The sequence below is a fragment of the Vidua macroura genome, chromosome 29 (assembly GCF_024509145.1).
Source record: "Vidua macroura isolate BioBank_ID:100142 chromosome 29, ASM2450914v1, whole genome shotgun sequence".
In the NCBI taxonomy this organism is placed as follows: domain Eukaryota; kingdom Metazoa; phylum Chordata; class Aves; order Passeriformes; family Viduidae; genus Vidua; species Vidua macroura.
In genome coordinates this window covers 748762-764551 of record NC_071599.1, presented here as the reverse complement: position 1 = coordinate 764551, position 15790 = coordinate 748762, and the positions used below count along the sequence as shown (strand labels likewise).

Here is a 15790-nt window from a genome sequence, read left to right as displayed (position 1 = left end):
TCATTATTGATATTTCTGTGGGTTTCCTTCCTTCATTAAGGGAGCAAAAGAACTCTGAAACCTCAAACGAATTCCCAGAGAATTCCACAAAACCAAGCCTGGAGCCTTCAAATATTTGTGTTTATCCAACTGACCGAAAACCACCTCAAAATTTCAGTCCCTCCCAAAAGAAAGAAAACACTTGAAAATCCCATTTCTTACTCCCTGGTTCTTGAGGCTCCTATCAAAGGGTACTCCCCAAGTTTGGATGGTTCAGTATTTAATAGACCCAGGGTGAACAGGTTTGCATCCAAGGCTGGACACGAGGAGCCAGAGCTCATCCGCCCTTCGCAGAACTCAGCTCCAGCCTGAGGCTGGGAGGAGTCCCAGGCTGGGTTTTATCCTTGGCACAGAGAGGTTTCCTCCCCTCTCCTTGTGCAACAGGGCAGGGACGAGTCATCCTCTGAGGAACTCTGATAACACAGGAGTCATCCCAAAGCCTGATAACACTGAGCTCATTCCCTGACTCTGATAATCCAGGACTCATCCCCAGCTCTGATAAGCCAGGACTCATCCCGAGCCTGTCGGTGCTTGTTAAACCAAGGCCCCTCTCATGCAGGTGTTAGTAAACAGGCTGAGCAGTAAACACGGCTCTGGCTTCTGGATGAAAGTCTCCAACTGGTGCCTCTGGATAGAAACTCCAGGAATTGTTTCAGTGATAGCAAATGGGAGCCACCCCTTGGCTTCAGGGCATCTCTGCCCAACAAAACCTCATGGCTCCATGAGGGAGTCCAGGTGGGAAATGAGAGAGAACACATCAGGAGTCCTGCTGGAATTCCATGGTCAGGAGGGGAAATGAGAACCCAGGGCTGTTGCGAAGCCGTGGCTGCATCCACGATTGCACCACCCCAGCGCTCTTGCACCCTGGTGCTCCCATCCTGCCCCAGGGAAGAGCCGGCGGAGCTTGGGATGCGTGGGGAGCTTGGATGTGTGGTCTCTTACCAAGCATTTTACTCACAGCTTACTCACGGGTGCAAGGTTTGCACAAGCGGCTTCCGTAGGCGCCGATTTCCCATTGCTGCTCCAGAGCCCAGCAAATAAAATGGTAAAATATGAGAAAAACTGAAATTTTCAATGAGAAATTCTGTGTGGGGCATCTCGGGGTTGCCCACGAAAAACGCCAGCAATGAAAATCGATGGTGACTGTGTCAGCGATGGTGGAATGGCCGTAAAATCAGGTGGGATAGAAACTCCAGGAGTAGATGTCTGAGTAGATGTCCAAGTAGATGGACACAGGTAGGGAATCACAGAATCATGGAACCATGGAACCACAGAAGCTCAGAATCCCTGACCTCACAGTCACAGAATCCCAGAACAGCGGGGGAGCAGGGTCAACTGGAGCAGGTGACGCAGGGACACGTCCAGGAGGATCTGGAATGACTCCAGACACTCCAGCTATTCTGGGGCTCTGCCCCCCTCCATGGGGAGAAGTTCTCCCTCATGTTGAGGAAACCTCGTTACATTTTTGGGGAATTCACAGGTAGAAGCCAACACTTCCAACAGTGGCCTGGGTCACCAGCTGGGTTTGCCAGGTCACCTCCCAGCCAATGCCTCCCACAATGGCCACAGACTTCACCACCCCAGTTTGTTCCTTTGGGAAATGACCCTGGCAGAGAGGGGACCCTCGGCTCAGTTCTGGCACCTGCAGGTGCCTCACGGGGTGAAAACTACTTTAAAGATGTTTTCCAAGCACATCCAACCAGGACTTTCTAAGAATTTGCCATTTTTCATGGGGACAACCTGAGAATTGTGGTTTTTCTCCACAAGAGATCCAAGGTTTTTCTCCGCCAAGACCAGTCGGGGAGGACGGGGCACTGGGACCTCTCCTTCCTGCCAGACTCCAGGTGAGAGGTTTCAGGAGGACAGGAACCCCAAAACTCACCACCTTTGCCACCCGTTTTGCAATCTAAAATTCATCGTGCCGTGAGGGTGAGCCAGCCGGGCCGCCCACACGGTTTTCACTCAGAGCCCGCCAGGGGCAGGGCGCAATTAAAGCTGTGTAACACAAGGAAGACAATCCAGAGCCTGACAAGTCAATCAAAGAAATCAGGTGGAAGGAGCTTTTGAAGGTGGTGGGTAATTAGGGGTGGGGCTGTTTTGTAAATACCTTGGTCATTTTTCCCCAGGGGGTTATTGCATTTTCAGGAAGGGACTTGGGAACTGTATAAAAGTCCTTAGAGGGGAGAGCAGCTCATTCACTCATCTCTGCTCCTCCTCCAGAGCCTTCGCAGCCCAGGTGAGTCCCTGCTTACCTTTAATTCCAATGAGATTTCCCTGCACTGAGCTGAGCTTTGCTCTGGGGGCATTTCCTGGGGTTATTGAGAGCCAAATCCTCGGCTCTGTGGCTGGGGCTGTTTTGTGCTCCCAAAAATTAGGACTGCCTGTGTTGAGAAGCAAAATTTATTACCTGTAGTTATATTTGGATTACTCTGGTGCTTTCCAATATCTAAAGGACAAACTGGAAATTAATAAAAGCCACGAATGGGATTTGGGGATGAATGGGAGACAGCAGCCTGATTTTTCATAAGAAAACTCGGAATTAAGCTGTGAATTTTAATTGCTTTTATAAGCCTGACTCCTTTCCTAAGCTCCTTTGGAAAACATTCAGTAGCTGAAAGTATTAAAATGCCCTTGAAGAAATTTAGGAAAGAACAGAGAAGGCAGATTTAAACTGTGAGAGGAAGGAGCAGCAGGATCCTCTTCCAGCTCAGCATCCCAATTCCTTTTGCCTCCCTGAAATCCCAGCAATCCTCGGCAGGGGGTTGGGATGTGCATAGAGGATTTTCCTCTTGCTCAGGAAATTGGGCCTGGAGGGAGCAGAGGACACGAGGAGGGAGGAAGGCAGACGAATTTGTCTTTCATTTGGGCACCTGCCTATGGAAGTGGATTTTTCCAGGGCTCTGCCACCAGTCCTGGCTGTGCCAGGGCCCCTCAAGGCTACAAGATTTTGGGATTCTTGCCAGATGCCTCTTGCTGGTGCGGGATGTCCCAGCATCACACAGAGCATCTGCTCCTCCAGGAGCATCCCGAGATGCAGCCAAGGAAGAGCAGGGAAATGGCTCAAAAAATAACAGGGAGATGGCTCCAAAAATAGCAGGGAAAGGGTTCCAAAAATTGTACGGAAATGGCTCAAGGAGAGCAGGGAAATGGCTCAAGGAGAGCAGGGAAATGGCTCAAAGAATAACAGGGAAATAGCTCAATGAAGAACAGAGAAATGGCTCAAGGAAGAAAAGGGAAATGGCTCAATGGAGAACAGGGAAATGGCTCAATGAATAACAGGGAAATGGCTCCAAAAATTGCAGGGAAATGGCTCAAGGGAGAATAGGGAAATGGATTGAGGAAGAATGGGGAAACAGCTCATGGGGCCCAATAGAACCAGAGGTCAGGGCTGCTGTGGAGACTCTTGGGGATGTTCAGATGGTCCAGGCTGATCCAGCACTGCAGGAGCAGAGCCCCAAACTGGGGGAACTGGGCAGGCAGAAAGACAAATCCTGCTGGGCCCTGCAGGGGAACCTGGCCCCAGAGCAGAGCTGGGAGCGATGGGAACTGTGCCCTCCCTGCACCTAATGCCAAACCTTTCTCTTTCCCAGCTTTCCAACCTTCTCTCCTCCAGCCCAAAGATGTGCTCCCGTGAGAACAGAGGCTGCCACAGCTCCGAGAGCTCCTCCTGCCACGGCGGCAGCTCCTCCTGCCACGACAGTGACCGCTCCTGCCACGGCTCCGAGGGGGTCGTGTGCCATGAGGTGACCCCGGTGCCGGATGTGACCCCCGTGGTGGTGCTGACCCCGCAGTGCCCGGTGGCCACCAGCACGGGGCAGGTGCCCATGGCCCAGGTTCCATGCCAGCAGCAGCAGCAGCAGATCAAGCAGCCGGTGCAGTGGCCGCCGCAGCAGCAGCAGAAGTGAAGGGCCAGAGCTGCTCCTGTCCCCTGTCCCTGAGCTTGGACAGGCCCTGCCTCATCCCTCCGGCCCCTTTCCCTCCTCCTGAGAACCCCAAGTGGCATTAGTGCGGTGGAATTGGGATTTGTTCTTAGTTCCCTGCTCCTGTCTCCAGTAGCAAAGGTGTGATGTTGAATTAAAACCTAAAGCTCATCAAACATGCTGGCGTCCTGGTGTTTTTCCACTGCTTTTCCTTATCTTTGGCATCATTCCCAAGCCCGTCTGGGCTGAGGGGAGCTGCTTTCCACAGCTCCCTCCCTTCCCATGGCATTCCAGTGGCTGGGATGGCTCAGCCCTGCAGTCCCCACACCTTGGGCACCTGCCAGGCTGGTTTCAAAAGCTGTCTGGGGCTGAAGGTGCGGATCTTGCAATCCCAGCCCTCTGCCTCTCTGCAATCCCAGCCCTTGGCTCGGAGCATCAGACCCTCTCAGGCCCCTCGTGAAGGGTTTGCAGCTTGTTCGTGGCAGGCTCCATCCGGGAAGTCTGGAAATCCCTGCTCTCCATAAAGAGGAGGACACGAACAGAGGAAGGACCACATTGTGCTCGGAGTCCCTTCTGACCCCTCTAAACGGAGAATTTGGGGTTAGATTGGTCTTTGTGTGAGGGAACTCTCCCTGCTTTGAAAACCCCATCACGAGTCTGTGTCCCCCGCAGGAAATCCCAGAATCCCAGAGGAACTGAGGTTGGAAAAACTCTCCAAGACCTTTGATTCCAACCTGTGCCTGATCCTCACCGTCTCACCCAGCCCAGGGCACTGAGGGCCACCTCCAGGCTTTCCCTGGACACCTCCAGGGATGGCAACTCCAAACCTCCCTGGGCAGCCCCTGCCAAAGCCTGACCACCCTTTCCAGGAGGAAATCCCTCCTGATGTCCCACCTGAGCTTCCTTTTCTCCCAGCTGAGCCCACCCAACTCCCCCAGGAGTTCTCAGATCCTTCTCCTGTTGCCCCAGCTCCGTTGCCTTCTCTGGACACACTCCAGCCCCTCAATATCCCTGTTTGAGTGAGAAAAAACATTCCCAGTTCCTCCCGAGGTTTCAACTGACTTAAACCATTGATGTTCTGATTCCCACCTCGTAGATGTGAAAGGGGGAAAAGGAATTTTAGATCTGCAGTTGGATTTCTCACCACACGAGACCCCACCAGGCCGATTTCTGTGGGATGAGAGCAGCGCTGTGTGTAATGCACGAGACATGAGACATTTAATTACCAAGGGCTCATGCTGAACCCTTGAAAGGAACAAGAAAGGTACTATTAGCACTCGTTTTATTACTACTCTTAATTAAAATAACAACAAGCCTTAATGCCAGGTGTGAGGTCGGTGATTGCAGGAGCAGGGGATGAACGTCGGGGTTGGGAACATGCGGCTCCAGCCTGGCACGGGGACATCAAGGGGTGCCAGTCCCTGTCCCCCATCACCCCTCACCCACCCAGTGCCAACCCAGCCAGACAAGCGGCTCCAGGCTGGGTTTGAGTCTGGCTTTGTGGGAAGGGCAGATAAAATCTCCAAGGTGAATCCTTTCAAAGCAATCCAAGGCCTCATCTACGCTCCCGGCTGAGCTGGAGCCATCCAGGCTGTGTCACTTCATGGAAGGAAAGACTTGGGAAGGGCCTGAGGAGCGGAGACAGGGAATCTCTCCCAAGCTGGAGTTGTGTTATCTCCACACACCTCAGCAGAGTGAAGCAGGAAAGGCTGCAGGAATCCAGCAGGAAATTGTCCCTACCTTCTCCTCCCACAAAGGCCACAGCAGCAAAGGTGCTGAACCCCTGCAGAGAAATACCCCAGGGAAAGCCTCTCCCCCTTGCACTGATTACAGCAAGCACAGGTGGGTCCAGGCAGAGCCAAGTCAGGTGTGCAAACACGGAGTCTGTGCGTAATTTCCCACAAATGTTCCAGACCATTGGTGAACCCCCCTCAGTCAACCACAGGGAGTGGCAGCTCTGCTCCAGCTGCTCATCCCACACCTCCTGGAGCTCATCCTATACCTGGAGCTCATCCCACACCTCATGGAGCTCATCCCACACCTGGAGCTCATCCCACACCTCATGGAGCTCATCCTGCGCCTCCTGGAGCTCATCCCACACCTGGAGCTCATCCCACACCTCATGGAGCTCATCCCACACCTGGAGCTCATCCCACACCTCCTGGAGCTCATCCCGCACCTCATGGAGCTCATCCCACACCTCCTGGAGCTGGAAGCTTCCACAGTGAGCCACTCCTGGAGAATGGGGGCTTTGCCGTCTCATGACCTCAGACATTTCTCTTTACTGCCCCAGTTCCTGATAATTACACCTGACACCTTTTTTTTCTTCATTTTTCCCTCCTCACCTCTCTCAGGTGACAGCAAATCTCCTCCCACACGTGGCCAAAAGTCCCTGAAGTGCTGCCTGGCTATGGCCCGACCCAAACCTTGCAGGGAAGTGTTATGGGTTCGTTCTGTGCACCAGGGTAAGGCAGCTCAGCTGTGAGTGCTCCAGTCTGAGGGATCCCAGTGAGTCAGCAGAGCATCACCCCAAATCCCTCGTGCCTCACGCCTAATCCCCGGTGCCATCCCAGTGTTGACACATTCCTGCCTTTTATGGGACAAGAAGATGTAATTGATGGGTCGGATGGGCATGACTTGTACCCAGGCATGGGAGACCAAAGTTCACCCGTGATTCACGGGAAAATCCATGTTCTGAAGTGTCTCCTACATCACACTGTTGTGTTTGTGTCTCCATCCCTGAAATCATTCCAGAAGTGCTGGAAGCAGGACAGCAACAGCAGCACTCTGTCCAGACTAAAATAAAAAATTCTGAGTAAAATCAGAAGAGAAAATAACCAAAACACCTCTGGGAGGGTGAGCAGGGCTTGGGCCATCCTGGAGGTGTCCAAGGAACACCTGGCTGTGACACTCAGTGCTCTGGTCTGCTTGACAAGGTGGAAGTTGGTCAAAGGTTGGGCTCAGTGGTCTTGGAGATCTTTTCCAACATCAGTGATTCCTGAAATCTGGGATTCTGTTCACCCCAAACCATCCTGTCCTGGCATTTGATACCACTACCCCCAGCACCATGTTAGGATGCAAAACCAGACTGAAACAGCCCCTGAAGCCCCAGGCTGGGTTTGCTTGGCCAGGTTTTGGTGGATGGGGATCCACAGAGGTGGCAGAACCTGTGGGCCATGGACAGGAACCCACTCTGGGGCAGGTTTGGTGGCAGAACCTATGGCTTTGTTGGGCACCTGGAGGAGAAATCCTTGCTGGGCCACACCAGGCAGGCAGGTTGGAATGACCAGTGAAGGACAGATTTGGGCTAATGCAAACCTCTCATTGAGATATCTGGCCCCATTGTGCAATTCCCCTGCAGAATTCCTGCCCTAAACCTAATCCACAGGGATTAACATCAATAATTATTTTTTCACATGGAGGTCGGTCACATGGAGCTCCTGGTCCACGTGACCCTGAGGAATTTGGGATTACAAACACCTCTTCTGCCTGATCCACGTTGTCCATGAGCAGATCCATTGGTCACTTCACATGAAATTCCTTCCAATCTCGTTCATAGGGAGGTGAAGGAATTAATGAGCTATTAATAATTACAATGCTAAAAGCACAGAGCATCAAAGGGAAAATACGGGAAGCTGAACGCAGCGGATAGAAATGGGCTGGGATCTGTAATTAGGGATGCCTCATGTCCCAGATAACCCTGTGGAAAAGTATAAAAGGTTTCCCATCCCAGTTTCCTTCACTCGCTGCTCTGCTCCAAAACAGCTCCATCCCCACTGCTGGAAGGGTGAGTCCAATTTTTCTCTTCTCCTGGCGTTTCTTTAGGAATGTTCAGATAGAATTGGAGTGTTGGATGCTCCCTCCTCACCTCTGCATCTTGGTTGTGCTGGAGACCAAGTTCTTGTTACCCACAAGAGCAAATTATTAAAACAAATTACAATGAAGGCCGTGAGCAGAGAATCAAGTCAAACCAAAATAACAGAAAGGGTAGAAAATCCAGACAGAGGGTTTTGTGGAAGAGGGGCTTGGAGGTTTCCAAGCAGGAGGAACCAGAGGGTCTGAAGCTACTCTTGGGAAATTGATGTTTGGACCAATTTTTCTCTGGAAATCAAGTCCTATCCATAAAAGTGTCTGGGTTTAGTGAGGGATTAAAGCATCTCACAACAACACTGACCCCACTTTCTCACCCCTGAAGAACTGGAAATCAGGAAGAAAATGGGGAATCCCAGAACAAATGTCTATAAGCTCGTGCTGGCTGTGACTGTTCCTCTCTTCCCTCCAGCTCTGCCACCACTCCAGGACAATGTGTTCCCGCCGGTCCTGCCACAGCCACGAGACCTCGTGCCATGAATCCCGCTCCTCCTGCCACGACTCTGGACTCTCGTGCCACTACACCATCCAGAGGCAGCCCGTGCAGAAGTTCAGCTACGTGACACCCTGCTGCCCCCAGGTGCAGCCCTGCTACCCTCCAGTGCAGCGTTACTGCGCCCCAGTGCAGCCCTGCTGCCCCCCAGTGCAGCGTTACTGCCCCCCAGTCTGCCCCCAGGTCACCAAGAACATCTGCAAGCTGCCCCCATGCTACCCCAAGTACTGAGGGCAGGATCTGGGGTGCACTGGATCACTCCTGCCTTGGATGCTCTCCATGCCTAAAGCTTCAATCGATGGTTCTTTATTCCCATTTTTAATTTGATCCTTGAGTTCCTCGGCCATGGTTAGAATTGGTTTTGCTCCTATTCGGTTTAATTTGCTCAGCACGCAAGACCCAGCTCAGGTTGCTTTCCATGAAGCTGGGAATGATTCCTGCTGCTTTTCACCCATTAGAGAGCCTCCAAAACAATAAAATTTGATTTCCAAAAGTAAAAGAAGTTCATGGTCTGTTTACTCTTTGACCTTTTTTCTTCAGAATAATTGTTACCTCTGACTTTTTAATCACCACTTCTCGCTCTTTTCTCCTCAAGCTGATCACAAAATGTTCCTAAAATTTCGAAATAATAAAAGCCAGTGATTCCAGAGGCATTTCTGGAGCAGCTGAAGGCTCAGGGAGCTCATCTGCACCCTATTTATTCACATATTGATATACAGAATATGTATTTATACATTTATATCCAGAAGGAATTGCTCCCGGGAGGGTGGTGGGCCCCTGGCACAGGTGATTCCACGGATGCCTGGAAGTTTCCAAGGCCAAGTGGACGGGGTTTGGAGCACCCTGGGACAGTGGGAGGTGTCCCTGCCATGGCAGGGGTGGCACTGGAGATCTTTAAGGTCCTTCCTCATCCAGCCCATTCCAGGATTCCACTGGAGGGAACTGGTCCCCTCCTCAGCAGCTCCTCACACTTCGTTTGTCCCTCTGACTCAGAGTCACAAACCTTTTGAGGTGTCTAATAAATGCAAATAAGCACCTCGTGGCTTCTCCTAGCCCTCCTTCTTTCACTGAGTTCCAAATTACTGTTTTCAGTGACAATTGCAGGCACTTAAAATAAGTGTGAAATCTCTCTGGACTTTTGACAACCTCAGACTTTCCTTATCTCCCAGTCCAGCTGAGACACCGGTTCCAGAACAGGCTCTGTGGCTGCATCAGCTTCCTCAAGAGCTCAGCAGCCAGACTCAGCTTGAATTAATAACCCTGAGAGTTGAATGAGATGATCTTTAATGTCCCTTCCAACCCAAGTCATTCCGTGATTCCCTGATTCCGTGGATTCCTCCCGCCTGACGGAGAATTGACTCAAGAGCCTCCCCCAAAAAGGAGTTTTATCCACCCAGATGAAGCATTTCTACATCACAGCAGCTTCCAGAAGACTTCAGATTTTCCTAAGCTCTAAAAGATTTTCCTAAAAGTGGTTGGGTTTCTGAACCATAGCCTGACAAATAAATAAAAAGATTCATAGAATCATAAAATAATTTGGGTTGGGAGGAACCCTAAAGATCACCTCATTCCCCGATCCCTGAGTTGTTCCTGTGTCTCTCACCTGTCTCACCTGGATAAAAGTCACAGGAAAGGGACAATCACCCATTTTATTGTCTTAAAACCTTGGGCTGCTCTGAGAGAAATTTGGGACCAAAGAGTGAAACGTGGGAAAGAATAAAAATGACAAAACTGCTTAAATGAAATGGGACCCCACAGAAACCTGGGGCTGAAAACAGGTAAAATCTTCACACAAACCCTTCCTGATGAGGATTTAAAACCTCCTCCATCCAGGAGGAGCGCAAACAGAAAAATATTGTGGCACAAATGAAAAAAACAGATGACGGTTGGCAAACGGAACGGAAAAAATTGGGACTGGGGACGTCGTTCTGGCGTCACCTCCGGAGTCGAGGGGTTGGGTCCCAGGTAGTCACCAGGGCCTCCCTCTAATGAAGTCCCTGGGAGTTGTGGCTCTTAATTACAGTCCCTTGTGTCAGGGGGAAAAAACCTATCAATCAAAATGTGACTCTGCCACGAAGAACCAGGGGCAGCACGCGCGGAAGGAGTCAACCCTCCGGAGTTGATGCAATCCCAGTTGCCCAACGACAAATCACTTAATAACTCCAGGGATAGGTTCATTTTTGCCACGGGAATATGCAACTGCCTCCAAAATTCCCTTCTAAGCAGATTGGGAAATTCCTTGCTTATTAAAGTGCTGAGGAAAAAGGTCATCGTTGGTTTTTTCCTGACTGCGTCGAGTCGGAAATGCTAAAAATGAGACACAGGAGATAAATATGAATATGAGGGTTTGTGTCAGCATTGCCAAGAGGTGCCTAATTCCCAGGACAACCCTTTGGGAGATATAAAAGTCTGGCATCCCCCGTCCATCCTTCACTCAGCACCAGCTCCCCGAGCTCGTCCTCTTGCTCCAGCCAAGGGTGAGTTGGATTATGTTGATTTACCTACTCTTGAGCAGCAGAAGTTCACAGAGTTCTGAATTTAGACCTTGCCTTTGTCTTAGAAATCCCTTCGTTTTGATGGCTGGGTGTCTGAACAGACACAAGGAGTGCTTGGTGTGCTCACAGGTGCAAGGGCAGAAAAGCGGGAGCAATTGAAGGAGCAGATCTGCAAAGACAGGGAGTCCTTGGGAGCCAGCAAGGAATTCACTCCCAGACTGGCAGGTGATGGAGGCACAGAGAACTCAGATGAGTCAGAGCAGTTTTAGAGGGAAATTCTACTTTGAAAAGCCAACAGGAGCATCTTGGGAGGGAAAATCCCGCCAGAGCCGAACCATCATGGAGTGTCCTCCAAAGGGAAGGGTCACCATGTCCTATACATCCCAAAACAGAGGGAAACATTTCCCATCCCAGTCCCAAAGAAGAGCCAAGGAAGGGGCAGCTGTCCCAGCTTGACCATCTCTCTCTTCCCTCCAGCTCTGTCAGATCTCCAGGACGATGTGCTCCCGCGGGTCCTGCCACGACTACGAGTCCTCCTGCCGTGGATCCCGCTCCTCCTGCCACAGATCCTGGTTCTCCTGCCACAGATCCCACTCCTCCTGCCACGAGCCAGAGCCCTCCTGCCACTCCATCCAGAGGCAGCCGGTGCAGAAATGCACCTACGTGACACCCTGCTGTCCCCCCGTGCAGCGTTACTGTCCCCCTGTCCCCTGCTGTCCCCCCGTGCAGCGCTATTGTCCCCCTGCCCCCTGCTGTCCCCAGGTCCTGTGCTGTCCCCAGGTGCCCTACTGCCCCCAGTACACCAAGAACATCTGGAACCTTCCACCGGCATGTCCCAAGTACTGAACAGGATCCAGCCCCGGCAACTGGACCTGCTGGCTCCTCCCTTGGACACCCTGCCCTGGGCTCGTCTTGTCCATGCTGAAATCCCTGGGTCTCCACCATGTGGGATCTTGGTGGGGATGAAATGCTCCCCTAATTAACATTTATGGTGTTATTCTTGCTAATTATTCGGGAAATATCCTTTGTAATTATTCAGGGCGTAATTATTTGTTGGGAATCTTTCTCTGCCTTGCACTTCTGTTTCAGACTCATCTGGGTGTGGGAAACAATAAATCTGATTCATGAGACCCTCGTTGCCTTTGAATTCCTTTATTCTCTCTTTCTTTGATTTTTTTTGCAATTTTTTCAGGGGTTTTAAATTCAAATTTCTTTGCATTTCCAAAGTATCCCGATATTTCGTGGCAAATAATTGCCACGTTCATTTGGGAATGAATGGAAGTCAGCAAAGGAAAGGGGGAGATGGTCAAAGACTGGACTCGATGATCTCAGAGGGCTTTTCCCACCTCAGTGATTCCAGGAAATTAAATGGAAGGGGAATAAATAGGTCACACTGCTCCTTCTCAATATGCAATAACTTACTCCAAGCTCTATTCCAGACCTTGGGTATAAATTTTCAAATATCTGAAAGCCTTTGAGCCTCTGAGAACAGAAGGCCCAAATTCCCGTGAAAGAACTGTGAGCAAAGGATGATGGGAACTCTCCTGAGATCACGTTTTCCTGAGCAGGCCCTGAATTTGAAAGGTTCAGAGACGTTTTTTGGGTGTTTCTGGAAGGCTCTTGGGGAGGTAGAAAGATTTTGGAGAGCATCAATGTGGACAAAAGAAGAACTGTCACATAAGCTCCCACTTTGTCACCTGGGTGGCTGCTGAGGGACCCACACCTGAGCCACTAAACATCCCTGAAGAATTCCTGCCATCCTCCCTTGCTCCACAAAATTCCCCACGAGGAATTGGCTGCCTTTATCCTGGAGAACAGCTGTGGGACATCCCCGGACTGGGAGATCTTCCCTTCCCAGTCAGTGAATTGCTCTAATGGGCAATATTTTCCCAGGCTGAGGAGTTTCATTTTTTTACACTTCAAACTCTGAGACAAACAGGGCCATAAATCCAACTTTAGCGTCCAAACTTCCACCAGTAGTGACAAAACACAATAATTGCTCAAACTTCAGCTCCTCTTCTCTGAATCCCTTGGTGAGGTCAGGTGAAAAAAATGTGAGGGATCACAGAAGAAAAGAGAAACCAAGGAATAGGAAAATTTAATTTCCTCAAACCTTGTAAAGAGCTCAGGGTCATATGTTTTTCTCTTTAAAAACCTGTGATTCACATGGAACAACCTGATGGGATCATCCCAGTCATCTGCCAAGCCGAGGCACATGTGAAGAATCAGGAACATTTTCTTTCTTGCCAGCCCAGGGAGCCAAGGAGATCCCGCCGGATTTTCCAGCGTTGTGCCATCCCCAGGAATTGCGGGTGGTAATCTCATTTCCTCTTGGCACTCAGCAACAGGGGAATTAAAACCCTGAGCTGTCACCTGCACCCAACGGGAGACCAACCCCAGGAGTCAGCGTTTCTGAGACCTTTCTTGCTGATGCAATCCCGGGTGTCCCTCGTCCCTAATTAACACCCGTCACATCAGTGTCAGTCTCCAGGAAATGGGAGAGAGCTGCCCTTCCAAAATCCCTGCCGTAGGAATCACCGGCAGGACGGGGCCCAGTGTGTCAAGGAGGGAACACCTAAAAATCAGGGGAAGTGCAAACATCTGCGGGATTGAGCGCAGAATTAATTAAGGTGTCATCATAAGGAGGTGCCTCACAGCCCAGGTAACCTCAGGAGAGGATAAAAGGTCCCTCAGCCCCGTCCTCCGCAGTCGCTCACCTTCGCTTCCAGAAACTTCTCGCTGCAGCTGAAGAGGGTAAGACCAACCTCACCATTTCTGTTCTTGAAACCTCCACGAGGGGTTTTTATGGATATGGTGGGAGCTGGGATTTAGGGAAGTGCCTCCTGCGTGTGCTGAGGGAGGGAGAGGTGGGGAATGGCAGATGAAGAATAAGGATTCCCAGGAATCCAGGGAAAGATGCAGCCCCCCGGAGGGATCCTCGAGTGACACAAACTCTGCTGGAACTGGGGCTTGGCAGATGGGCTCCTGGGGCTCTAACTGACTCACAGGGACGTGATTTTACACCCCAGCTCCCAGAGCATTCCCAGCAGACCCGGCAGGATCGAGGGGGTGTTGAGTCTGGATTAGGCAAGTGAAAAAAGGAGAGAAACAGTTCACGGGAGACATCAAGAAAAACATATTATTAAAAAGGAAGAGGGGAATATAAGAAGAGAACCAGAGTCTCCTCTCACCACATTGACTCCTTGCTCCAAACAGCTCTGCCAGAACTCCAGGACGATGTGCTCCCGCGGGTCCTGCCATGACTACGAGTCCTCCTGCCATGGATCCCGCTCCTCCTGCCATGAATCCCGCTCCTCCTGCCACTCGGGGCCCTCGTGCCACTACACCATCCAGAGGCAGCCCGTGCAGAAGTTCAGCTACGTGACACCCTGCTGCCCCCCGGTGCAGCCCTGCTACCCTCCAGTGCAGCACTATTGCCCCCCAGTGCAGCGTTACTGCCCCCCAGTGCAGCGTTACTGCCCCCCAGTCTGCCCCCAGGTCACCAAGAACATCTGCAAGCTGCCCCCGTGCTACCCCAAGTACTGAGGGCAGGATCCAGCTCCTCGCCCGCAGCTTCCAGCTCATCCCACTGCTCATGGCTGTGCAGCTTTGTCACTTCTCTCCAAGAAAAACCTTCTAAAACTGCCGGCGGTGATGCAGTTTTAGGATGAAACCTCTCGGTTTAAGGAGCTCTGAGCTGTTTATCTTTCCTCTGCCAACGCTGTGAATGTTTCTTGCTTTGCTGCTTCATCCTCCAGCAAGACAATAAAAATGGTGTTTCAAGCCAACCAAACAGTCACTGCTCTATTAAATAGGCTGGGTCGATGGGCAAGAGGGACATTGAGGGGCTGGAGCGTGTTCAGAGAAGGGAATGGAGCTCGAGAAGGGGCTGGGGCAGCAGGAGAAGGATCTGGAGAACTCCTGGGGGAGCTGGGCAGGCTCAGCTGGGAGGAAAGGAAGATCAGAGTGGACATCAGGAGGAATTTCCTCCTGGAAAGGGCGGTCAGGCCTTGGAAAGGGCTGTCCAGGGAGGTTTGGAGCCACCATCCCTGGAGGTGTCCAAGGAAGGCCTGGAGGTGGCACTCAGGGCTCTGGGCTGGGTGAGAAGGTGGAGATCAGGCACAGGTTGGATTTGGTGGTCTGGGACCTCTTTTCTCTGGGATTGCTCTGGGATTCTGTGATGGTCTGGCGTCATCTCTGTTTCCTTTTGGGTTTGGAATCATAATTTAATCCCTGGAGCTGGAGGAATGCCAAGGAAACATGAAATCCATGGAAAACACCTGCAGGGCTGGGAGGAGCACATGGGGTGAATTGCTGGGGGAAACAAATCCTTGCCCTGGGCTCAGCAGCTGTTGGGGGTTCGAGTTTCCACCTGACCTGTGTGTTCATGTTTTCCCCGAATGTTTCTGCTTTCAGAGCCGCTGCTATTTTTGGAACCAAAATAAAATCAAATCCTGCAGGGTTTGGAACATGGAACAGCCTCATTTAACCAGTTTCTGCAATGTAAAATAAGTGAAGGTTTCCCCAGCGTGATTCATCCCTCATCACCCATCCCTGGCGTGGGAAACAGCCTGGAATGAGCCGAGTGCTGCAATAGCCACTAAATGACCACTTGGTCAATAAGCAATTGGAATTAGTTATTTATAGGTTCTGGAGAAAATGCTCATTAGAGAGGAATGGGTTAAAAAGGAAAAGTTGAGGCCGGGACAGAGAGCAATGAATGATTCACCTGCCTGGGGGTTCTTGCCCTTGCTGAGAGTTGGCTCAGCCTCACAAAAGCCTGAAAAAAATATTTTCTTACTCATTCCAGCCCTCCCTGTGGGTGGGAATTGAGTTACTGAGGTTTCATGGCCACAGCAGTGGTTTGGTCTTCGAGCAGAGACTTTCACTTCCCTGTGCTGCCCCAGCTTCCAACTTTGTCCTCCATCACTGACCATGGCACATTTTATTTCCTTCTCCAAATCCAGAGAAGG

At 51.1% G+C, this 15790-nt stretch overlaps 3 protein-coding genes across 3 annotated transcripts; all 3 read left to right on the top strand.

The window, feature by feature from the left end:
• The first annotated feature begins 8247 nt into the window (after nucleotides 1-8247).
• On the top strand, nucleotides 8248-8824 carry LOC128820578 (putative small proline-rich protein 5). Its single transcript, XM_054001352.1, has one exon. It carries the CDS (start codon nucleotides 8263-8265, stop codon nucleotides 8551-8553), a length of 291 nt encoding a protein of 96 aa, XP_053857327.1. The 5' UTR covers nucleotides 8248-8262; the 3' UTR covers nucleotides 8554-8824.
• A 2491-nt stretch (nucleotides 8825-11315) lies between these two features.
• Nucleotides 11316-11938, top strand: LOC128820607 (putative small proline-rich protein 5). The gene has a single exon (XM_054001389.1). The coding sequence runs from the start codon at nucleotides 11316-11318 to the stop codon at nucleotides 11661-11663; it is 348 nt and encodes a 115-aa protein (XP_053857364.1). The 3' UTR covers nucleotides 11664-11938.
• Nucleotides 11939-13491: 1553 nt separating this feature from the next.
• Nucleotides 13492-14599, top strand: LOC128820579 (small proline-rich protein 2K-like). The gene is made up of 2 exons (XM_054001353.1): nucleotides 13492-13571; nucleotides 14034-14599. Exon 2 carries the CDS (start codon nucleotides 14055-14057, stop codon nucleotides 14361-14363), a length of 309 nt encoding a protein of 102 aa, XP_053857328.1. The 5' UTR covers nucleotides 13492-13571; nucleotides 14034-14054; the 3' UTR covers nucleotides 14364-14599.
• The last annotated feature ends 1191 nt before the right edge of the window (nucleotides 14600-15790 follow it).